The sequence below is a fragment of the Talpa occidentalis genome, unplaced genomic scaffold (genome assembly GCF_014898055.3).
Source record: "Talpa occidentalis isolate TD23 unplaced genomic scaffold, MPIMG_talOcc4v2.1 talOcc4.7, whole genome shotgun sequence".
NCBI lineage: Eukaryota > Metazoa > Chordata > Mammalia > Eulipotyphla > Talpidae > Talpa > Talpa occidentalis.
This window is the reverse complement of record NW_023605083.1, coordinates 109818813-109843388: the sequence shown is the minus strand read 5'-3', so window position 1 is coordinate 109843388 and position 24576 is coordinate 109818813. Positions and strand designations below refer to the sequence as shown.

The 24576-nt window shown below is 44.8% G+C and overlaps 1 protein-coding gene and 1 non-coding gene across 6 annotated transcripts; one reads left to right on the top strand and one right to left on the bottom strand.

Moving 5' to 3' along the window:
* Nucleotides 1-1003: 1003 nt before the first annotated feature.
* On the top strand, nt 1004-13648 carry DYNLL2 (dynein light chain LC8-type 2). Of its 5 annotated transcripts, none has more exons than XM_037493490.2 (3): nt 1004-1094; nt 11343-11481; nt 13340-13648. In XM_037493490.2, exons 2-3 carry the CDS (start codon nt 11350-11352, stop codon nt 13475-13477), a joined length of 270 nt encoding a protein of 89 aa, XP_037349387.1. In that variant the 5' UTR covers nt 1004-1094; nt 11343-11349; the 3' UTR covers nt 13478-13648. The 5 variants fall into 5 exon arrangements, with proteins under 5 accessions (XP_037349387.1, XP_037349389.1, XP_037349386.1 ...); XM_037493492.2 differs by lacking the exon at nt 1004-1094 and adding an exon at nt 8144-8166; XM_037493489.2 differs by lacking the exon at nt 1004-1094 and adding an exon at nt 8164-8391.
* On the bottom strand, nt 4124-4259 carry LOC119233161 (small nucleolar RNA SNORA15). Its single transcript, XR_005122312.1, has one exon. It is a non-coding gene; the product is annotated as a small nucleolar RNA SNORA15 (small nucleolar RNA).
* Nucleotides 13649-24576: the final 10928 nt, after the last annotated feature.

Sequence of the window (24576 nt, the reverse complement as noted above, 5' to 3'; positions counted from 1 at the left end):
AGAGGATAGATAGCACATGGAACTTTATGGAACCGAAGGAAGTGCACTGGGCTGGAGTGTAGCTTGAAGGGGGAGGTGGAAGGAGAAGGTGGTAAGAAATACGGCTGCAGGGTGGGGCTGGGACATGGTGGCTTGAAAACCATATTGAATAGGATGAATTTTATCCTAAAAACAATGACAGGCCACTGAATGTTTCTAAGAAGATATATGACATGTTCCAATTTTTGCTCTAAGAAGATATGTGACATGTCCTTTTTTTGCTCTTGTAGAGTGGCACTATTCAATAGAAGTCTAATGAGAGCCACAAATGTGAGTCACATATGTAGTTTTTAATTTTCTAGTAGCCACATCAAAAATTTAAAAACAAACAACTGAAATTAATCTTAAATAGTGCATTTACTCCAACATATAAAACATCATTTGACATCAGTAGAGAACTATTAAGATATTTCACTTTTTCATATTAAGTCTTTAAAATACAGTGTATATTTTATATAGATCGCACCTGTCACATTGGATTAGCTACCTTTTGAATACTCACTAGCCACATGTGTTTAGTGGCTATCACACTGGACAGCGCACATGTAGGAAATGCATTTGAGAGGAGCAAGGACAGCAAAACTGTTGCCATTGGCCAGGAGGAAGATGGTGTCTTAGGGATAGAGATAAAGTGACAATATTCAGAAATATGACTTTTAGGTTATCAGACCAGATCTGAACTTAATACCTCTGTACTCCTTTTATCCTAAAAGAAGAAGAAACTTCTGTCTAGTTTGGATTATTTTACTTCGGTGGGTGGGGGTTCTTTTATTCACACCTGGACTAATTCTAATGAACATGGCACCTAAACAGAGAGGTCCAATGGACATTTAGGTCTGGTGATCCTAAATAAGAAGATCGGTCAGAGAAAGCTATATATGGACTTGGGAGTTCCCAATTCATAATTGGTCATTGAAGTCATGGCAACATGAGAGCTCCAAGAGAGAATGATCTAGTGAGAAAAGAATCTAGAACAGAACTCTGAGGAGCAATCTTTAAGGATGGCCAGAGGAAGAGGAGCCTGTTAAGGAGACTGAGAAGGAGCTGCCAGAGAGGTAGGAAGGACATCAGGGAAGCACTGGCCATGGAAGCCTTGCTTAGAGAGACTTCCAAGGAGGGGCGGCCCAGCAGCAGAGAAGGTAGCCTTCTCTGCTTGCTCCCATAGGTGTAGATGGCAACAAAGAGCCCAAACAATCTGATATATTCAGTTTTAGCCTCAAATTCCAACAAAGGTTGATCATGCCCTTCAGTGAGCTCCTAGTTTCTTCAAGATAAAGTTCTAGCCCCTTAGCACATCCTTTATGTCCCTCCAAAGTCTGGCCTAACATTTCTGTCCCGTATTACCTTCATAGCACACTGTCCCTGGCTTCCTACCATTCCCTGACTTTGCTTATATGCTTCTCCCTCACTGAAGAACTTCCCTGCCTTTCCTTATTCCCCCAAAATCCTACCCATGCTTCAAGACTTACCACAATGCCAACTCTTCTGTTTCCTTGTTCTTCCAGACAGATTGCCTCCTATCCCATGCTCCCAGGACATTTTGCTCACTCTCAATCACAGTTCTCTTTGCAGTCTGAGCTGTGGTAAAGTTTGTTGTGTACATGTGTGTCTCCCAGCTAGACTGAGCTTGGGGAAGTCTGAGGCTGATTCTGTCTGCTCATTTCTGTTCCTTTTTGTGTCTTCCATAGGGCTTAAGATGTTTAAGAAATGCTTATGAATTTAATGGAACTGTCTCTCACAGCTCACAAGTAATAGTGTGGCCTCTGTCGGCTTTGTTATATTCACTGCAAGAATAGAGAGGGGGAGAAAGACACAAAAATAGAGAACCCTGGCTTAGATGGAGATAATGAGAAGTTGAGTTTGAATCGAGCTTCTCAAAGAAAGAGTCCCAATGTCTGAACTTCCCCTAATCCAAGTAGCTTGATTTCTCAGAAACCACCTTGTAATAGTAATCAATAGAAAAAAAAGAATGAAATTAAAAGTTTGTTCTTTGATGAACAAAATTGACAACTCTTTAGCTAGACTGACCGTGAAAAAAGAGTGAAGAATCAAATCAGGAATGAAAGGAGGGACATTACTACAGACCTTAAAGCAATAAAAAGGATTATAAAGGAATAGTATGAGCAACTATGTGCCATCAAATTAGATGACCTAGGTAAAATGGACAAATTCTTAGAAAAACACAAACTACTGAAAATAAGTAAAGAGATTACACTAGTATTTTTTAAACTTCCCATAAAGAAAATTCCAGGCCTAGAAAACTTCCCTGGTGAATTCTGTAAAATTTTTAAAGAACACATACCAAACCCTCACATTCTTTCAAATAAAGGTACAGAAGGGAAAACTTTCCAGCCCATTTTATGATTCTATTTTTACTCAGACACCAAAACCAAAGACGTCACAAAAAAACACAATACATCAGTATTACTTATAAATATAGATGTAAAATTCCTTAACAAAACACTAGCAAAACAAATCCAGTAACATTCAGAAAGGATTACACATCATGACTAAATGGGATTTTCCTAATAATATAAGATCGATTTAATATTTGAAAATCAAGGTAATATGCCATATTAATAGAATAAAAGACAAAAACCACATGTTCACCTCAGAAGATGAAGAACAAATATTTGGAAAACAACAACAACAACAACAACAACAACAACAACACTCTTTCATAATAAAAATGCTCACTTAACAAACTAAAACAACAACAACAACAACAACACTCTTTCATAATAAAAATGCTCACTTAACAAACTAGGAATAGAAGTGAACTTCCTCAACTTGATGAAGAGTATTACAACCCGTCCCAACCCACAAATGTCTAACATTATACTTCATGGTAAAAGATTCAAGGCTTTCCCCCTAAGATTAGGAATAAGACAAGGATGTCTGCTCTATTCAGCTGATACTGAAGGTTCTAACAAGGACAATTAGTCAAGGAAAGGAATAAAAGGTACCCACATTGGAAAGGAAGTAAACTACTTTTGTATATTGTATTTCTATACTCTATCAGTGAACAGTATGAACATGAAGTTAAGAGACAATTAAATTTACAAAGCATCAAAAACAATGAAATGTGAAGGGCAGAACATATACATTGAAAATTATAATGTGTTATAAAGGAAATTAAAGAAGCCCTAAATAAATGAAAGGAATTCTATTTTCATGTATCAGAAAATTTAATATTGTTAAAATAGCAATGCTCCTCAAATTTATCTATTACTGAATATAATCTTTATCCAAATCCCAGATGAGGGCTTCCCTGGTGGCTCAAGGGGTTAAGCACCGCACTATGAAGCAATCTGCAGCCTCTGCAGCATGAATTCAATCCCCGGGCCAGCCAGGGAGAAACCCACATTGCGAGGCAGACCTCTCCTGTCTTACCTGCTGCTCCGCTCAACAGTTTATTTCAGTCAGTCTGCCTGTTCTGTTCTCCACTCTGTCTCTGGTGAATCCTCTCACCACGACCCCCCCACATACACACCTCTGGCCTGTACCCTGTTCTTGTATGCATAAATAAATAAATAAATAAATAAATAAATAAATAAATAAATAAATCTTTAAAAAAAAAAAAAAAAACAACAAAACAAATCCCAGATGATCTTTTTACAGAAATTAGTGTCTGGTCCTGAAAGTTAGAAATGCAAAGGACCCAAATTAGACAAGGATCTTGAAAAAAAGGGCAAAGTTGGAGTGCTCACAGAACTGAAAATTATTTAACTAGCTACTTGTTGTGGGTAGGAAGGGCCAGGTGTAAATAAGAGCATTGCCGCTTCTAGGGAAAGAGAAAAGAGCCAGACACAGTTATTTGTATGGAGGAAGAGATGGAATGTCCTTACAAGCTATATTTATTTTTCCTGTTGGATGGGTAGAAAAGAAAGGCTAAGCTGATGCAAAGAAAACAGGACTGTAGGGTCAATTAAAAGAAAACATATTAGAACACATGAAGGCCATTACTTACTTAAGATTTTTCTGTAATCACAGCAATTTTAATATTGCATTGGAAAATAATACAAGCAACATAATAGATTTTCAGTTTAACTAGGACTTGGAAGCTCTCAGTATTAGTTTGCTTATTTGTATCCACTTTTAATAATGATATGCCATGACAAAACTTAACATACCATCAGTCATTTCAAAGGGAAAACTACTTTTGCATGGGGTCTGGCTGTGTCAACTACCAATAAAAAGAACACAGTATTCAGTTTTGCCTCCAAGCTGTATTTTTCAGCCATTAATGGGCATGATCAGTTTACCAATACTTACAGAGAATTTCCCAAGTTCCAGGAACTGTGCTAAGTTCTGCAGCCCACACATAAGATGTAGTCCCTGTCTGCAAGGAACTACAGATGTAAGATTGACAAATTTAATAGAATGGGGGTCACTCATAAGCCCTGGATGTTATTAAAGCACAGAAGAGGGGTATGCAGTCCACCTGGGATTCAGGGAAGGCTTCATAGAGGACACTCAAAGGAGCCAGCCAGGAAAGAGTCATATGCCTCACAGGCTAGAGAACACTTGAACAAAGGTGTGTGTGTGTGTGGGGGGGGTGTTGGGGAGGAGGAACCACAAGCAATGGTGTTACTAGAGCATGAAGAGTGTGATGGGAAGTGTGGGGAGACAAGGCAGAGAGGTACTTTTTTTTCCTGATCAGGGAAAAGGGAAATGACTGGGAGATCTGAAGTTTAGATAGATCACTGTGGATACAGTGTGGATTTAGGGAGAGCAGTGAAAAGTGGGGGGCAGGGAACCCCATCTGGAATAGTGATGTGTTCCTGATGCAGGGCATTTATAATGAGAAGGAGGCACACTTACTGAAGAAGGCAGGGACTGCAGAAATAGGCAGGAGGTCTGCGATGAAGAGAGAGGTGGTGGGTAGGAGAGAGACACAAATCCAGGGGAACTTGTGGATTTCCGACTTGGTGCATGGGTGGATAAAAAGGGGCATAAACTTAGGTAAGATATATAGGGAAGGGAAGCAAGTCTGGAAGAGAGATATTAATGATAGCTAACATTTATTTATTTATTGATGATAGCTAATAAATGTCACTTATATGGTCCAGGCATTGTGCCAAGTTTTTCATGCATTTTCTCAGAATTCTCTGAAGTAGATATTATTATTGTCAAGATGAAGAAAATGAAAATGAGATATTGAATAGCTTGGCCAGATCCACACAGCTGGTAGAGTGGTAGAAAGAGGTTAGAATCCAGGCATTCTGGCTGCAGTGGCCAATGCACTTCCTGACCAGGTTTTATATGCATGTATGTCCAAGAGCGTGAAGAGCCTGTGAGGAAGAGGTTTTGGATTTAGGGAGGGTCTCACATGGACCACGGTAAAAAACACAAATCAAATTACTCAAGGTGAGTAGTGACCGAAGCATAGTGCCCTGGGAAACCCTGAAGTGAAATAATGAGGGGGGCCACAAATGAGACAAAAACAAAAGCCCCCTCTAATTCTTAAGTCTGAAAACATGATTTGGCTATCTGGGCAACAGAAAACTGGGCACTCAGGGACAGTGTGGCAGCATGGAATAAAAACATCCACCAAGTTAAGCTGACATATTAATTATAACAGTTACTATGTTGCATAGTAATTATCCTAAACAGTAAGCATTTTACATAAATAGCAGTAATTAGTATAGCACAAGTTTCCCAAACTGTGTCCTGTGGAATAGTAGTTCCTGGAGCTGTTAATAAATGTTTGGATAAAAAAGGGCTTTGGACTCAGTCAAGCTTAGGAAATGCTGGTATAAATTAGGTAGAGAGCCAAACACTGGTGTAGACTTTCTTTCCTCTGTTCGGAGGCAGGATGTGGAATGGCTAAAAGTGTAGGCCCTGGGAACAGACAGGCTGGGTTTGAATCCTGCTACTGACCAGCTGGGTGATCTTGGGCAAGTAACTGAACTTGAGAGAATTTCCTCATCTACATTAGGGGGATAGTGACATATTCAATCTGATTGTTACTGGGATTAATTGCACTAATGCATTTAAAACAGAATCTAACAAAGTTCCCACAGACATTATTATCTATAAACTGTACTATTTAGCAAGTCTCCCTGATAGCCTAGAGTTTATATTCTAATGATCCTGGAGAAAGAGGGTGCTAGTTCTCCTAGTTATCAAGAGATTAGTTCTCCATAAGCCCTAAGTGGATAACCTCACCCCACCTCCCCCCCACAGACCATGTTTATTAAAAGTCAGAAGTCCTGACTCTGATTCCTGTCAATTGAAATTCTGTCTCTATTCTGCGTCCCCATCATAGCCCAGGACTGGGAGTGACTAAGTTCTTGCCCCACTCTAGCAAAGAGAAAAATCAGGAAGAGGGAAAATTCATACCCAAGCAGCATGACATCAGAGGGGTCATCTATAGTTCATAGTCATCTTTATGCACACTTGAAAAAAGTATGTGCTTTTTTTTTGAGAGGAAGAGCTTAGTAAGTGAAGCACAGGCTGCATTTTGTCCCCACTTGCTCCATAGGTTGAATGCCACTGAACAATTCACACAACCATACATGGCAGTTCTTTCAGGTTCTAGGAGGGCCTACAAATTAGTGACCCTGGAGAAAAAGGATACTAGTTCCTCTCCCAGTCTTCCAAAAGATTATTTCTCCATAAGCCCTAAGCAGATAAACCACCATGAATGTGCCCCGCCCCCCATTCATTCACACAGAGGCTGACATCAGAATACCCTTGGTGTGAGGGGTTACCTCAGGCTTTGCCTGTTTCTCTGAATTCCCCTTGATTGAGTTTGGGAGATGACAGAGCCGTGGGAGGGAAAGATTTTCCAGGTTTCCCTTGACATAATGAACACTAAATGATAATGCTCCAAATCAGAATGTCCAGGGCCAGAGAAGTCTGACTTCTTGACCATGGTGAAGGCACAATGGGGCTTCTTAAACCTCACTGTGTAACCCACATGCTTGGCACCCATTGAAGACCTTTACACACACACATCCCCCACCCCACCCCCCTTTAGGTAGAAACTTCCTTTGTGAAACAGAGTGAAGAAAAAGCAGACATTTTCTGTTTTCCTTTGGAGGTGGGTGGGGTGGAGCAGAGGGCAGGCACTTTGCCCTATGAGCACATGCAGTTACACACATTCCGCAAACAGCCTGATCAGCCACCAGAGGTGATGCTTTCTAGAAACACTACTTTTCAGCCTAGAAGCCAAGTCTAGGCCTGACCTGCAGTGATCTGGCTCCTCCCTCTCTGTACCTTGGTTCTCTACTAGGTAGGTGAGGAAGGTGTAAAAGTGAATTTAAGGTCCTCACAGCTCTGACATGCTATGGTTCACATCTCTAGAGGGTTCTATTCACTTCCAGTCCTGTCTAACCAGACTGGTAGGGGCGGACTCACCCACCAAAAATGGCCTACTCTCACCTCTACCCCAGATGCCTTGTGTCAAAGACAAACCTCTCTCCTCACAAGTGTTATCAGGGTCTACCTCCAAGGCTCTGGATAGCAGCTGGGGTCCCAGCTGGGAGTTTAGGGGGCCTGTTGTCTTGAGACTCAGGAACAAAGGCTGAGCTGAAGGGCAGGGACCTTCCTTGAAAGCCAGGGCGGGGAGAGAGCCCCCAGGCTGCTTAGGTCTTTACGCTTTGCAGGGCTGGCTGTTCCTCTCCTTCCCAACGGTCTGGGAAGGGGGTGCAGAAAGGGGTGCCATTCAGGCATGATGGCATCGTCCCCCTTCGCCCTCTACTCCCTGGGGGCTGAAATTTCCATCCCCTCGCTCCCTTTATTTCTCCTTGAGATTGGGGTCTTCACGCCCCTCCCTCTCTCTGAGCGCCTCTTTATTCCTTTCTAGGCCGTGCCTCTCCGGCCCTGGGTGGAGGGGTCGAAGTTCTTTTTTTCTCCCCTTAAGGCCACGCTCCCTCCCCCCACCCTCACGGCTCCCCACCCCTCCCCTCCCCTCCCCTCCCCCTCCCTCCGCCCCGAGGCATTGTGGGAGGAAACAAGATGTGGGGCGAGAGCGGCGCGGGGAGAAGCCCGCAGTGCGGGGCCGGGCGGGCGCAGCCAATGAGCAGCGCGGACGGCAGCGCGCGCGGCGGGGGGGCGGGGGCGGGGCGCTATTTCAGGGCCGCGCGTCGGCCGCGCTGGGCGGCGGAGCGGAGCGGAGCGGTGAGGTGCCAGCGCGGAGCGGGCGGCCCGGCAGGCGCGAGGCGGAGCGCGGGCGGCCGGGGAAGCTCGAAGGGCGGACGGCGGCGGCGGCGAGCGGTCGGCCCGGGGCTGCGGGAGCCGAGACCGCGGCGGCGGCGGCTGCTGCTGGAGGAGCCGAGGGGACAGCGCCCCTGCCCGCGCCCGCTCAGGCCACCGCTGCGCCCCCGGGGCCTTGCCTCCGTGAAGGTGAGGGTGGGTGGGGGCGGCCCCGGGGCGGCGCCCGGCGCTCGGTCTGGGCCGCGATGCCCCTGCGGCCTCCTCGCCCCACGCGGCGCCCGGGCCCGAGGCCCGCAGCAGGGCAGGCCTCGGCGCGGACGACCCCGGCCGCCGCCTCGTCCGAGCTGCGCCACCCGGCGCCCTCGCGACCCCTCAGGCGTCGCCGGAGCCCCAGGCCGCGGAGGAGCCTCTTCTCCGTCTCCACCCCCCACCCTGAGGTCCGCCAGCGCTGCGTGGAGGCCCCTGGTGTTTGGGGCCGGAGAGAGGGGGTGGAGAGGGCCGGGGTGTGACGCGGCTCCTGTCGCGGCCGCCACCCTCTGGGGCGCCCTTCCTGCGGCGAGGAGGACGCCCAGTCACTCCGGCGCGGCTCCAGCCCGAAGGGGGAGGGGGCTGGCCAGCCGGGGCCCGCGGACCCGGCCGCGCGTCGAGGGTGGCCGCGGGGGCCCTGGGAAGATGCCCTCGTGCCTTCTCATTCCCCAGGTGCTGGCCTTCGGGACCGCCGCTCCCCGGGGGACGGGGCGGTGGAGGGAGAGATACCGCCCCCTTGGAGAGCTGAAGGGTGGAAGCACACGCGTGTGTGTTTGGGGTGGAGAGGGCGTCCGTGTCATCCTGAGGTGGAGCCTTTTCTGTCGCAAAATCGGGGGGCGAAGGGGGGAACTGGTTTGAAGTGTGTCCTTTTTTGCTTGTGGAAGGAGCCCGTGGCCCATGCCTGAGGCAGTCGGCCAGGGGCCTTCTGGTCATCTTTCTGTCTGGAGACCCAGGTGCCTTGCTTTCCCTTCCCAGGAGGGAGGTGCTCAACTAGGCGGCTCCCTATCATTTTCTCACTGGCACCTTGGACAGAGGAGGTTGGGATTAGGCCTCACTTCTCAGCCCTGGGGGGCCAGGGGTGAAGAATTGAGGTATTGTAGTCACAAGACCAACGTTATGTAACGGCAGGCTCTCTCCTGGAGAGTAAGGTGCCTTTTAATTACTGTGACAGAGCTGTTCCTTTGGACTTTGGGGATGAGACAGTGAAGCTGGTGAGTTTGCAGGGAAAACAGTGCCAATTTCCTACTTTCCCTCTGAGGTCTGTAACTAGGCCCCAACCCCACCATTGGGTTTGTAAATAGTGCCCCCTTCTGAATGATAACCTGGACTAGGCCACCAGGTGACACTTTTTCCCCCCAGGAAGAAAGACCCTTATATCAGAACATTCTCCCTGCGATGTTCTTGTGCCTTTTACTATAACCCATTGAAGTTGCCCCACTTACCCTGTTTCAGTTGTGCCTTTTAAAAATGAACATGTTGATTTGGTCAAGGTCATATAGCTAGACACGCCTTGAAAAGGGTTCTCCTGACCTTTTTTCAGCGCCAATTGGTGCTCACAGACTCCTTTTGAAGGTTGACTTTTTTCTCAGGGTTGTGAGGCAGAAGGTGCTGGTCCACTAACCCTTTGCTCAGTCACCCTCTGCTTGAAAGTATAACCAACGCTGCTTAGTTTGACAGTGCCAGACAAAGGTGCCTTGGATCAAAGGCTGCCTGGTTGGCACCTGGCAAGCTTGCATTAGTTGCATCTGGTGTCGACTGCAGGAGTAGTCATGAGCTGTGCTTCCCCTTTCAGCTCAACCAGCCCCACAGGTTAGTGTGGACTCAGAGATCAAAGTGGCCTGGAATGATACCAGGGATCTCTCCTGGAGCAGACAGGCCCTTTGTAGCCTTGTATCAAACTAGAACAGGGCTTTTGTCCACTGCTCTGGGCCACAGTGTGTGGCACTATGGGAGGTGGGATGAGGTGGTGGGGCAGGGGGGCGGGGATGCAGATGTTACTGTTCTGTGTGACACACTGTAGTCAAGGACAGAGCAGAGGATTTTGCAACTCATTTCTTCTGTTCCTACAAAGCACCTCATATGCTATAGCCTGCCAGGCAGAACCTGGCCTCCCTGGGATTCCTGTCATCCTGGAAAGGGATTGTGCGAGGTCTACTGCAGAATTCTGGTTGCTCCAGGATGCATGGCATGGCCCAGGGAGCAGAGATAAGAAACCTGAAACAAGATTGTTAAAATAATAGTAGTAATTCATCTTTTGCATCTCTGTCACCACTGGGCATTGGTAGCCTAAGGATTAGCAACCTTACTGTGAAGAAAATAAACTTTTCAGGCTACAGGCCTTTCTCACAACTACTTCACTGTGTCATCATAGTGTGTTCTTATATATTTTTATTTACAAAAACACATGGTAAACTGAGTTTGGCTGATAGGAAGACCCCTGTGTAGTCCATCCTTGTTTGCAGCTGTTTTCATATAGCCTGAGGTAAGCCTTATAAAACCCCCAAACAGAGACCTTTCCTCATTGCTAAGACAAAAGTAGTTCAGTGCAGAAAAGCTAAGTGACTTGTCTAGACCACAGGATTTTGTAGTTGGCACTAGAAGTCAGGCCTACTGATTCCTACTCCATCTTCTTCCCACTTTATCCCAGTGATGTAATAATGGTCATGAAATGAAGGACTTAACTGTGTTCAGGTGTTGTGCCACCTGTTTACCTCAGGGTAACCTGCAGTCCCCACTTTAGGATGGCGGCATGAAAGGACAAAGGCTAAGTAGCTTGCCTCAAGACATAGATGGTACGTGACATACTGTAATATCTGGAATATTGGTGGTATTCAAAATAATCAGAAATATATTTAGAGTTAAAAACTGAATTTTACATATAAAAATTAGGACTTGTCTTTTTTACTATTTACTTTTTACTTTTACTATTTACTTATATTTCCCGGGCTTGGGAACCATGCCTATTAAAAGTTTGAGCTCCCGCTCCTATTGTCTCATGCCTGTGTGTCTGTTTCCTTCACCTTCTCTCCTCCCTTTCCATTGTGGCCACACAGGCTGTAACGTGCACTGGTTAGAGCATGGGTTTGTCAGCCTCACCTCTGCTTCTTCTGCAGTGTCACGATGTCTGACCGGAAGGCAGTGATCAAGAACGCAGACATGTCTGAGGACATGCAGCAGGATGCCGTCGACTGCGCCACACAGGCCATGGAGAAGTACAACATAGAGAAGGACATCGCCGCCTACATCAAGAAGGTGTGCGGGGAGATATGTGCTGGGGCCAGGCACCATGGGCCCGCCATATCCTGGGGAGGGCTGCAGCTGGGCCACGGAACAGCAGAGAGACACACGCAAGCAAACCATGGGAGCTTGCAAAGCATACAAATTAGGGAGTGATTCCTTATTGCCAAGCATTCACCTTAGGGGTTCTTAATAAGAAACTGCTGGCATGTTTGTGTGTGTATGTGATTCATAGGAATTGCAAGGCATTGGGAGAGAAGTTTCAGAATTAATAACAGGTCCAGTTCAGAACTTATACAAAATGAGGATTAAGAACTTTCGGACAGATACAATCATAAACAAATTTTCATTTAAAGTGGGATATCCCTGTAATAATCCTCACATAGGAGGTTTCCATATCTCAAAGTAATCAGGTACTGCATCATCCCTTTTCCCCACATTCTTAAGAGAAAGTTTGATTATGTAATTACAGATGAACAATATTTTAGTCCTTGAAAAATTCCTGCTGAATGGGTGAATGGATGTGGCTAACATGGTGAGGAAACTGCTGGACTAGAAATGAGAAGTGATACTAGAGTCCCTGGCTCCCAGGCAGGATCCCATGTTCATTGACCACTTTGACCCAGACTTTGATACTGTCTGTTCTGGCTACTAAGGAGGATGTCTGTGAGTAGTGGCACTGTGGACCAGAGATGTGGCAGGGTGCCCTTGAGTTTTGCAGAACTCTGCTTTCCTTCCCAGTTGGTTGGGATGAGTGAGGGGCTAAGGCTTCTGGGAGTGCTGGCTTCTTGCTGAATGTTGGCCTTGCTATCCTTTGCAGGGAGACACTGCAGAATCATGGACTCTCAGAGTGAGAGCCCTTAGATTATGTTGGGTCCAGTTTTCTTATTTTGATGATGAGAAAAATGAGACCTAGGGAAGTGACTGTCTCTTCCATGTTACACAAGGTCTTGAGTCAGGATTCTAACTTGGTTTGGTGGCCCATGCCCTTTTTTCTATTATCTGCCACGTCTTGGAATCATGTAATGTAGGTCCTGTGTGGAGGCTAAACAAGTATATTTTGAATACCTGGGGGACAGAGCCTCAGTGTTGACAGCATTGGTGGACCCATGGTGGAGGGCTTCTGTCCTTTCATGGCTATGGCAGGGTGCCTTTAGAATTGAGCCATCTGCTTCCTGCTGTGTCCAGAGGATGGCTATCTGCCTGACTTGGTCACAAGAATTTCCTAGGTGGTTTTGATGCTAAACTTGAGCCCTGGAGAAGTGAGGGATTGCCTTAATCTCATAACAGAGATCCTTGTTCTGGTGCTTATAGTCTACATAGTGCCTGGCACGTGGGAGTGCCTTTAATGTTGACTTATAGAGAACTTCTCCCAGGTACTCTGATGTTTGTTCCTCATTTTGCTCTAACGTCTTGGTTCTTTGGCATTTTGAAATGCTGGTTTAATAATACGGGAGGCAGCAGATGGTGAGTCAGGAAGTCTTGCTTCTCTGTTTACTAATGCTGTATGACTCTGGGTTGATCCTTTATTTCATTGGCTTCTCTGATTCCCTTACTGAAGAATCATAAGGTGGACTGAAGAGTAGAGTAGCTAGAGGGAGGAGAGTTGAGCAGGGTGTATAGGGTATAGAGTGCTAGAGAGAAATAATGGAGCCTTTGTGGTTCCATTATTAATGAGGGAAGGAGTGTCCTAGCCAGCGTTAGAACCTGAGCTGCTGAGGTTCAGGGAGCTGAGGCCATGGGCTGGGACTGGGGGCTGGGCGGTGGGGTGAGGATGATAACTAAACTTGTCTTCTGGGGGAAACCTCCATTCTGGTTTCTCATCCTTCAGCTGTCCTAATCATCTTTCTTTTCTCCATTTTTATTCTTTTAGGAATTTGACAAGAAATATAACCCTACCTGGCATTGTATTGTGGGCCGAAATTTTGGCAGCTACGTCACACATGAGACAAAGCACTTCATCTATTTTTACTTGGGTCAAGTTGCAATCCTCCTCTTCAAGTCAGGCTAGGTGGCCGCAGTGATGGTGTCAGTGGCGGCGGCAGCGATGGCAAGCAGGCGGCGTTGCTGGGACTGTTTTGCACTGGGGCCAGCATCAGGATGTCCTCTCCAATGGCTGTGCTACTGCATGGACTGTATACTCGATTTCATGTGTATGTCGCAGTAAACAAAACCAAACTTCTTTCTGTTTAGTTGCCTGGGGAAGAAGGCTGCTTTGTTTATTTCTCAAGACTTAAAAAAATTATTTTGGTTGTGTTGCACTAGGAAATCTCCCACCCCTCCCTTTTTCCTTTCTCTCCCTGTACAAAATAAAAAGCCCTCAACAAAGCCCACAAGACTAGGAGGGCTGAGGAAAAGAAATAGGTTTCTGGAGGTGGTGGAGCTAAAACTGTGCAGCTGCGTCTTCCTGGTGGTGGATGCTGCTTTGGGAGGGCAAGATAGGCTGTGGGGGGACAGTACTAGGATTGACAAGGAGAGAGGGATAGGAAGGAGGGTGGGGGGATTGATCTAGTACCAGGAAGAATATTCCACTGAACTGTGATTCCACGGCTTAGGGCAGAGAGGGTGGGATGGGCGGGTGGATTCTTCAAGGGGCCCTGAGACGTGTTTGTCTGTGGTGTGTGGGAGTGGGGAGCAGATTTGTCTTGCTGTCTTTGTCAGAAGAGTTTCTAAGTAAGGGCTGTGTCTTTGTGGATTAATTTCTTTTATTCTTCCTGCCAGAGCTTATGCAAGGAGGATTTTGGGGGGGGGTTAGGATTAGCTTGATTTTTTTTTTTTTTTCCTTCTCTCCTTCTGTCTGCTCCCTGCTTAGCCCTTAGTTTTCTCATTCCTCTGGAGTTCTCTTAGAACAGCCCCTGTTAGTTGGCTGACAAGGGAATTTCTGGTGACTAGTTCCTTAGTTAGATCTTAGCAATCAAACCAAATCAATGTCTCCCTTGATTCTCCTCTGTGTGTGTGTTTTTGTGTGTGTGTGTGTGTTTGGGTTAGAGGGGAGGGTGGGGCAGGACAGTATGGAATCTCGAGTGTATGGGATTCACATAGGATTCACACTTAGTTCTAAGTGGGCCTGGATGTTTAAAAACCTAGAAGTATATGTTTCAGGGGTGAAAACAGTTATCATTCCCCTCGGCCATTTGGCCCAGACATTCTGCTTGCCCTGTGGTCGTCTGTGCTCAGGAAGGCTTTAGGAAGATGGCCCGCAGGGAGATGACCATCTGTCCCGGAGCTGAGTCTTAGTGGAGAGGGCAGGTGACTGTGGATGGTTGCAGCTTCTTGTAGGAGATAGGGATGGAAGTGATAAAAGCTTATGAGGGGAACTAAGGATGGAAGTGATAAAGGGTTATAAGGGGCTTTGGGGGAACTTTGGAGGTGGTAAGTCTTGAATGATGAAGTCTGGTATCAGGAGATGGAGCAGGGTAGCTAGTGGGAGGAGATTCTGAGGAAAGTGCTGGGGAAATCTTGTGTGTTGATCAAATGGGTAGGGTAAGGGTGGGGGGAGTCATTGCTGATCTAGCTGCTGATTCTTGTAAATCACATTCAAAACTCTTGTCGGGTTGATACTGTGGGTGGGTGGGGGTTGGGATCCAGCTCATTCTTTTTTTTCCAAGTCCATCCTTGGGGCTGGTGGGGAGGCAGGAGAATGTGTGACAAGTTTTCTTTTTGATGCTGATAGGAGGGTGGGGACAGGGATGGTGAATGTGTTCCCTATATCAAACACTTCGGTGGGCACAAGATCGATAGCTTGATTTTAGGTTTATTTTTTTAATGAATGTCCAAATCTGTGTTTTCCCCTGCCCTCCCAGATTTGTGTGGCCAGTTGGAAATGTCTGGTTTGTGTTCATTTCTCCTTCATTTCTGGAGCAGGGGCTGAGACCCCTCCACATTTCCTATGCTCTGCATCCATGCCTCTTTTGGACATTAAAGGTCGATTGATGCACTTCTGAGCTGTTTGGGTTTCTTTGGGGGTAAAAGGGCTGACCTGGTGGCAGTGGTGTCACAAACTGGGGAGAGGAGTAGAATGTAGGCTAAAGAGAGAAGACGAGGCAGAAAGATACTAATAGGCCTGAATCAAGTCTTGGGTGTAGGGCCTAGGCGTGGGCCCCTTAAATGGGGGAGAACTATCCAGCAGCGTTCACCTTAATAAAGTTTCTTGGATCATACCTCCCTTGGTATAGATGGTCAGATGATCCACGCATCTGGGTCTTTGATGTGGTGGATGCCGCCTGCCTTCCCAGTTTGCAGGTCCAGGACATCATTCTGCGATTGCTATGTTAGATCTGGAGGACTTCACTTAGAACCATTCCCAAAACTCCTAGCTTGCCTCATTCTTCCCTGACATCTGGACATGGTCTGTTAGTGAAGTCCTGCTCTGGTCACTCAGAAAAGGGAAAGCTGATGATTTTCAGAAAGATGGAAAGTTGGTAGAACTGGGATGATTCTGTGACACCTGGGTTATCCTGGTTGTCCCACATACCCAAAGTTGGAGGTACTGAGGCACCTCTGAGTGTCCACGCCTGACCCTGAGCTCTTGATGTCTGGGTAATGACTATAATCATTGTGGAGGTATTAGGGAACAGGTACTTTTTACTCATTTTGTTGTTACTCAAAAACAAGTTTTTACGTGCTTGGGCCTAGGGTGCTGTTCACACCTGAGAATGAGGCATGCAAGTTTGTTTTCATGGCACGCATGTTCTAATGGGTGGAGCAGATATACATATGAGCCTTTTCCAATGGCAATAAATTACTGTCAAGGAAATAAACTGGGTAATGTATTGATGGTTGGAGGTAGGTAGACTGGGTTCCTTCAGACAGCAAGTTGGTAGGCTGCATTTTATGGAGAAGGCTGAACCTCTGGAGCAATGAGCTCTTAGGGGAGGACCCTAGGGGCTCTCGAACCCTAACTTCTGTTCTTGTCTTTGCTGGTGTAAGTTTGTTGATGGAACTGGAATCTTGGAAGAGGAGAGGAGCTATGGTCCATATTTTGTCTGTGATGGCATGGGTGTCTATTATCCAAACTCATCTTCCTGTCCTGATGAGAAAGGTAGTCAAGGTGGCATCTATGGGCAACATATTACAGCATAATAGTGCTCATCTGGAAGGCTAATCCTACCAGGCTTCCTGGAGAGAACAAGCCCCACCCCTGGGGACCATGGGAGGAAAGGTTATGGAAGGGACTGAAGAAGGCAGATGGGAATTGTGACATTGAGGAATGTAGCCACTGTCAGCACTGTGACCAGGCGGGGGGAGTGGGAGAATCAATAGCCTCCTTTTCATCTCATCCTCCAGTCTTCTGGGACCTCCTTTCGACAGAACCTTACTGCAAGGCAGATGGCAAGGTTGACCAGGGATGTAGTCCTTTGGGGTAAGCCCTCCTCCCCAACTCTGCCCCCAACAGTGCAGGAAAGAGGCAAGTGGAGAATGAATCTAGGGAGGCAAACCAACATCGTAGGGAATTATCTGTGTTGGACAGCACATGTCGGCATCTCTCCTGAACTCCAGTGTCCTCCAACTTAGAACTAAGGTTTGACTGTTCCCTAACTTAGCCCCCTACTTCCTTACTGAGTGGCCTATTAACATCCTCTATGAAATATCCCCTCTGCGTCACTATTAACCTTACCCGGTTTAATTCAGCACAGCACCTGCCAATGCTCGACATATTTGTTGTTTACTTGCTGGTCTTCCACAACTAGAATATAAGCTCTAAGAGAGCAGAGCTATTTTTTTCCCCAGTGCTTTATTTTTCAGCACACAGAGCAACATCTATCCTACAGGAAATGCTTGATAAACGTCGGTCAAATGAGAAGGTACAAACAGGCAGGGGCAGCCCCTCTGCCCCAGAGCAGCCTGGCCTTTCCTGGAGAGACTTGAAGCTTTTGGCTTGTCTGCTTGCTGCCCAAGCCCTGTTACTTCCTGCTGTCTGGAAAGGAATGAGTGGATCAGTCCCCAAGTGTTTTTTAAGCCTCAACACTGGCTTACCAGCTATTGAAGAATGAAGTGTGTTCATAAAGTACATTTAATTTTTAAAGCTTTTTCAGTTTGTCAATGAAGACTTTGAGTACCCCCTGAGCTAAAGCCAGCAGTCATTAGCCACATTTTTGGATAAGTAAACTAAGAGGTGCTGGGTGACTTGACCAAAGTCCATCCATAGCTAGTAACATTGCTAGAGTCCAGGTATGTGATTCACCAGGCTGAACTGGGCTTGACAGTAGTGGTCTCACTAAAACTATGTAAGACCCATCTCTCTGAATTTTGAAATGAATCCTTGGTTCCACTGATGTTCCTCTTCCTGGGCTTCCCATTGACATCGGTAGGAAGGATAATTCCCTGCCCCTCACTTCTTATTCTTGTCAACTAAGGAATTGAGCTACCCTTTCCTCTTTGAGCTCTCAGGGGAGGGATAATGAGATCTGGACTTATGACAGAGAGCAGACTCCCAGAGTTCTGATCTCTTAGGCCTCCCCTTATCTGAAAGTACAGCCTCCTCGCTGCCCTGGTAAGAAGGAGTGACCTGTTGAAGAGGTTAGTGTACCGTATGTATATCTTTGTGATGTAATGGGCTTGGTGTCTACACCAATATACATGCATACACACATAGACTGCTGTGCTGATACGGCTATTCATAAGATCAGAGAACCCTTGGTCCCTGCGTTTCTCTGGTTTTGTCCAAAAGTGTATCGTGTATGTGGTGAGGTTGCTGGACATAGCTGTTACAGTTTTCTGGAGAGAGTCTGAACATGTGAAAGCAGTGGCAATGTGGGAAGAACATAAGATCTAGAATAAGAAAGCCTGGGGTTGAGTCCCAGCTCCAGCACAAACACACTATATAAACTTGAGCAAGTCATTTGACCATCTGAGACTCGATTTCTTCATCTGTAAATTGGGGATAATACCTATCTACCCTAAAGGGTGGTTATGAGGATCAAATGACATGTATGTGAAAGTGTTTTGAAACAAGCAATGATAATGAAGATACTGATTATTAGGGCCAGTGACAATAACCTTGGGGAAAGAGGATTCTGGGAAGTCAGTTCCCCTGTACTGACCTCATCCACCCTGTCATAGCCATATTATAGAGAAGGAAATTAAGGACCAGACAGGGAAAGAAATTTACTCAAGGTAGCATGGATGTTTGGGACAATTGGGGTATAGAAAATGTACTCTTGACAGTGGGGAGAGGACTACTTAACCACTATGACTTGGACTTCCTGCTGAATTTTGGAATGCCTTGTATTGGTGATTGTGTATAGCTCAGTGGTTTTTAGTATATTCAGAGAGTTGTACACCCATCACCACTCTATTAATTCCAGAATATTTTCATCACTTCGAAAAGAAACCTTATACAATCACCCCGCATTCCTTCCCCCTAACCGCTAGAAGCCACTAGTCTACTTTCTGGATTTATTCTGACATTTCATATAAGCCAAACCATACAATATGTGTCCTTTTGTGTTTGGCTTCTTTCACTTAGCATGTTTTCAAGCTTCACCTGTGTTGTGCTATTTATCAGTACTTCATGGAACGTAATGTTAGATTGCATGAATATATCACATTTTGTTTATTCATCAGTTGAGTGACATTTGGATCACTTCCACTTTTTGGCTATGGTGAACAGAGTTGCTGTGAACATTCATGTGTAAGTTGTGTAGACATGTTTCCTATTCTCTTAGGGCATCTCATTTCTTTTTTTCAGTTGGAATAATTTTTAATATTTAAATGCAATAAGTGAGCATTTACCTTTTTTTTTCTGTAGACGCACAGACAGATCTAATAGCCAAAATGTGCAGAAGAAGTGAGCTCCTCTCTTCCACAGCCGCCACCCCTCACTGTGGTTGAAGCTGCTGCTGGTTCTCCCTCTTCAACACAACGTAGAAATACACGGTGGCTACTTTACACATCAAATGCAACGCCTTTTTGTATTTCATATTGTGTACACATCCCTCCCCAGTATCTCCATTCTTAACACAGTCATGAATGATCATGGACATATCCTTCCCACAGGGGCACATCAGTTCCGACCTCTTAAGGTTAGGACAGTGAGATCTTCCAGCCAGGAATAATATAGTGAAAGGGGTGGAGTGAGCAAAGCTGAAGTCTGCATTGTTAAACTCTGCTATCAGAATGAAGACAGAAGGGAAAAGGGCAGTGTGGAGACCACAGTTGGAAGTTGAGAGTCTCTCCACGAGACAATGTGGGGTAAATTCTCCCCACCAGGCTTATGTAGACCAGTGTGCCAAAGTTTAAAAACATCCATCAATCTGTTCAAACACTACTTTTCAAGGTAGAACCCCTTGTATTCCTCCTGACAACCCTGTGTTAAGTCCTAGAAGTATCTGCTGCCACTGCTATTCCATTTGCAACTTCTCAGTCTCAAAGACCACAGGGAGAACCAGGATCATGAAGGAAGTGGTCCTAATGCACCAGGCTGCCCTGGAAAACTGCACAAAAGCAGAGACCAGTTGAGTGGGCCCTCTCTGGGATCATGTCTGTCAGACCCCAGAGTCTCTGAGAGTCTCAGCAAACTTATCACTGTCTTATTCCTTCAGCTCCTCAGTCTTCTAGGCATCACCTTTGGCAACCAAATTGTCTGGGGACAGGGGCACCTCAGGGCTGGTGGCAGCAGTGGCAGCCATAACTCATTGCATTTTTTTAAAATATCAATTTACTTTTCAATATTTAAAAGGGTGGGTTGAAATTGGCATATTTTTTCTGTTAAATGTAAGGGAGTAAATATTTTAGACTGTGCACCATACAACATTGAGTATGTGGCATATGTAGTTGTTTCGACTACTTAATATTACCTTTATAGCAAGAAAGCAGCTGTAGACTATGTAAACAAATGAGCATGGATGTGTTCCAATAAAACAGGCAGTGAGCCAGATTTGGCCTGTGGATTGTAGTTTGCCAACAGCTAGTCTAGATGATGCACAAAGTGATTCAATATTCCAAAGGTAAAAAAAGTAAAAATTCTTTCTCCCACTCCTGTCCCCTACCCCCTGGGTTCTGTTCCTTGGGAGAAATGTAAAGAGATTTTGTGTCCCCTTTTAGAGATAGTTGATAAAGAGATATATTTTTTTATGTGGCAGTGTAATATTCCAGTGTATTTCATATAATTTAATAAATGTGAAACAATTAACATCAAAAGTTGTGCCCTGAAAGAGCACTATTCTAAGAGTATTGCCCGATTAAATGCTACATTAAAATAATTTTTTGAACTGCTGGATTTTGCTAGGAGTTTGGAAAGCATGCCTGATGAATATGGTAGTTGATCCCTTTTGGGTCAAAAACAAACTCCCACCCTCAAATGATATAAGATTTTCTTAGGTAGTTTGAGTACCAGTCTATATATCTACATTATCACTGTGTCTATATATCTATATGCTGTGTCTCTCCATCCATACCTGTCTGTCTTTATCGACAGGAATTGGCTTTTACAATTCAATTATAGGGTCTAGGTAAGCAAGTCTGAAATTTTCAGTGCAGGCTATAAGGAAGGTCAGACTGGAAACTCAGATAAGAACTGACTCTGCAGTCCACAGGTAGAATTTCTTGAAACCTCAGCCCTTTCAACTGGGTGGATCAGGTCCACCGAGATTAGCCAGGATAGTCTCCTTTCTATAAAGTTAATTGATTATCAGTTTAATCACATCTGCAAAATACCACCTAGATTAGTGTTTGGATATCTAGAGGTACTAGCCATCATATTAGCATGGAAAACTGATCATCACAGTCTACATCTACTCAAGCTGGCCCCCATATACATCTCCTTAAATAATCTCCAAATAAAAACAACAAAGTCACACTTGTACTTAATGTGATACCGTTATCCTATGTACAATTGAAAATGTGCTAACCCTTTCCCCAGAAAAGGATGCGAAGTCCTTGGGTGATGTCCATTCTTCTCTATAATCTTGTGACTTCAAATAATGTAACAAAGTTAGCTATTAATATATTTTATGTTTGGTGAATAGGGATAAGAGAAGGAAGAAAAACATTCACACACAAACCTTTACAATAAAATAAGTACTTACAATTACTGTTCTCATTTCTGTAACTAGTCAGGGTTTTGTAGCTGGTATTTATAAGTACTTTCTTCCACTACACATTCCATATTTCCTTTGCCCCCAGCAAGCACCTCAGTGCTGGTTGTGGTTCTTTTCCTGCTGGGATGCCCTCAAACCTTCATTCTTGAAGGGTCTGTACTAGTCTAAGTCTTTCCTGAACTGGGTTTTACAGGTTTGCATTGGCTTAAATCATAGAACATGGTCATACTAAGGGTGCCTAAAGGGATCTCCTGGATTCCAGACATGCTTTCTCTTACCTCCATTACGCAGCAAAAGCCCACTTTTCCCTGGTAGTCAGAATCAGTGACCCCCCAGCTAGTCCAGCTGACTCAGAGGCATGTGGAGCCAAAAAGTTTGGCAGTTTTAACTTTCAATTCAGTGAAATCATTGTTGTGTGTTCTGTTGAAAGCATTCCTCCATGTGGAAGGAAGACTGCCAGGCCAGCGGAGCATAAGGTTGCTAGTGGATCATTCGGGGTGCTAGTGAGTGCTACCATTCCACTTCCGCTCCTCAGCTGCAGGAACCACGAATGCTAACGTGGGAGAAACAGCTCCAAACGTGGAATGCTGATTTAGAATATTTAGTCACCTGAAGAACATCACTCCAGTCCTGCAAGGTGTTGCCACCTAACTGGTGCTATAACTGGATTTTCAAAAAGTCACTCAACCTTTCTTTCAAGCCAGCTACTTCAGGATGATGGGAACATGGTAAGATGAGTAAATCCCACACTATGGGACCGCTGCTGTACTTCATTTTCTGTGAAGTGAGTCCCCTGATAAGCAATGTGTGGAATACCATCATGGTGGATAAGGCATTCTGGAAACGCACAGATGGGAGTTTTGGCAGAAGCATAAGGTGCAGGAAAAGCAAATCCATAGCTCAAGTAAGTATCTGTTCCAGTAAGAACAAATGGAAACAGTTTTATTTATTCCTTTCCCTTCTGTATGCTTTTCTTTTTTTCTGTACTTGTTAGGACTTCCAGTATAGTAACTAGGAATGGTAAAGTGAGCATCGGGGCTCCTTCTGGATCTTAGGGGGAAAGCATTCAATCTTTTGCCATTAAGTGTGATTAGTTCTAAGGGTTTTTTTTTTTTAAGATTTATTTATTTATGCATGCAAGAACTGGGGTACAGGCCAGAGATGTGGGGAGGGGAGTGAGAGGATTCACCAGAGACAGAGTGGGGAACAGAACAGGCAGATTGACTGTAATACACTGCTGAGGGGAGCACAGGTGAGTCAGGAGAGGTCTGCTGCGCCATGTGGGTTGCTCCCTGGCTGGCCAGGGATCGAACTCATGCTGCAGAGGCTGCGATAGCTTCATAGGTTGTTGTCTTAACCCCTTGTACCACTAGGGAGGCCCCAGTGCTAAGGGTTTTTTTGGGAAAAAAATAACATAACAAAGAACATGTTATGTAACAATTATATGTAAAATATGAAACATATATATAATATAGCTCTATTGCATATAATATAGAATAACTGTATATATAGTATGTGATCTTTATTAGGTTAAGGAAGTTCCTTTTTTTTAAAAAAAGATTTATTTATACAAGAACCAGGTTACAGTCCAGATGTGCAGGAGGATGAGAGGGGTCACCAGAGACAGAGCGGGGAGCAGAACAGGCTTAAAGACTGAAATACACTGCTGAGGGGAGCAGTGGGCAAGACAGGAGAGGTCTGCGTTGCCATGTGGGTATCTCCCTGGCCAGCCAGGCTCAAACTGGTGCTGCAGAGGCTGCGGACAGCTTCACAGCGCTGCGCTCAACCACCTGCGCCACCAGGGAGCCCCAAGGAAGTTCCTTTTTATTCCTATTTTTTTTTAAAGATTTATTTATTTATTTATACATGCACTGGGTACAGTCAGAAGCGCGGGAGGGTGAGAGAATTCACCAGAGCCAGAGTGGGGAGCAGAGCAGGCAGAAGGACCGAAGTGCACTGCTGAGGGGAGCAGCGGGCGGCAGGAGAATTCTGCGCGCCATGTGGGACCTTCCTCCGGTGGCCAGGGAGCAGCCGGGGATTGAACCAGCGCCGCAGAGGTTGCGGGCAGCTTCGCAGCCCAGCGCTGAACCGCTGGGCCACTGGGGAGGCCCTTCTTGAGAGTTTTTATTTTAAGTAGATGTTGACATTTGTCAAATGCTTTTTCTACACCTATTGAAAAGATCATGTGGTCATGTGATTTTTTTGCTTTACTAACATGGACAATTAATCACTGATTTCTGAATATTGAATCAAACTGGCATTATTAGAATAGATATGATTTGGTCATGATGATTATCTTTTTCATATATTGTTGAATTTTAATTGCTAAAATTTTAAGCTTTGCACCTGTTTTTCAGGAGAGGTCGTAGTTTTGTAGTTGATTAGTTTGCTTTGTAGTTTTCTTCCCTTGTAAAATTTCTTTTTGGTTTTGTCATCAGAATAATGTTAGCCTCATAGAATGAGTTGGGAACCATACTCTCCTCTTTAATTTTGTCCAAGTGTTTGTATACAGTGAGTATTATTTCTTAAATGTTTGATAGCATTCATCAGTGAATCCATCTGTGTCTTGAGTTTCCTTGTGTTTTTAACTGCATATTCAGTATCTTTAATAGACTTAAAATTATTCAGATTTATGTCTTTGAAGTTATTTCTCCATTTCATTTAAGTTGTGAAATTTATTTTCATAAAGTTGTTAATATTACCTTGTTCTTCTATTTTTTATAGAATATATAGTGATGTCATTTCTTTTTCTAGTGATGTCATCTCTCAGCCACAATATTATTTAATTTGTGTCTTTTTTTCCTGATTAGTTCTGCTGGAAGTTTATCAATATTATTGATCTCTAGAAACCAGGTTTTCATTTATTTTCCCAATTTTTCTACTTTGTATCTTATTTTTTCCATACCAGTTTTTCTTACTTCCCTCCTGCTTCTTTTGGGTTTAAATTATTCTTATTTTGGCAGTAACTGGAGTCATTCATTTGAAATTTCTCTTTTTTTTTAAAAGCAATTGATTTTTGCTGATTTATAAAAAAGATTTATTTACTTATGCATACAAGAGCTGGGGTACA

Excerpts from the sequence above, each read along its gene's own strand:
- DYNLL2 (XM_037493490.2), top strand. The coding sequence starts at position 11,350 with ATGTCTGACCGGAAGGCAGTGATCAAGAACGCAGACATGTCTGAGGAC. Across the intron at positions 11,482-13,339 it reads TCGCCGCCTACATCAAGAAG|GAATTTGACAAGAAATATAA; the intron begins GTGTGCGGGGAG and ends TTATTCTTTTAG.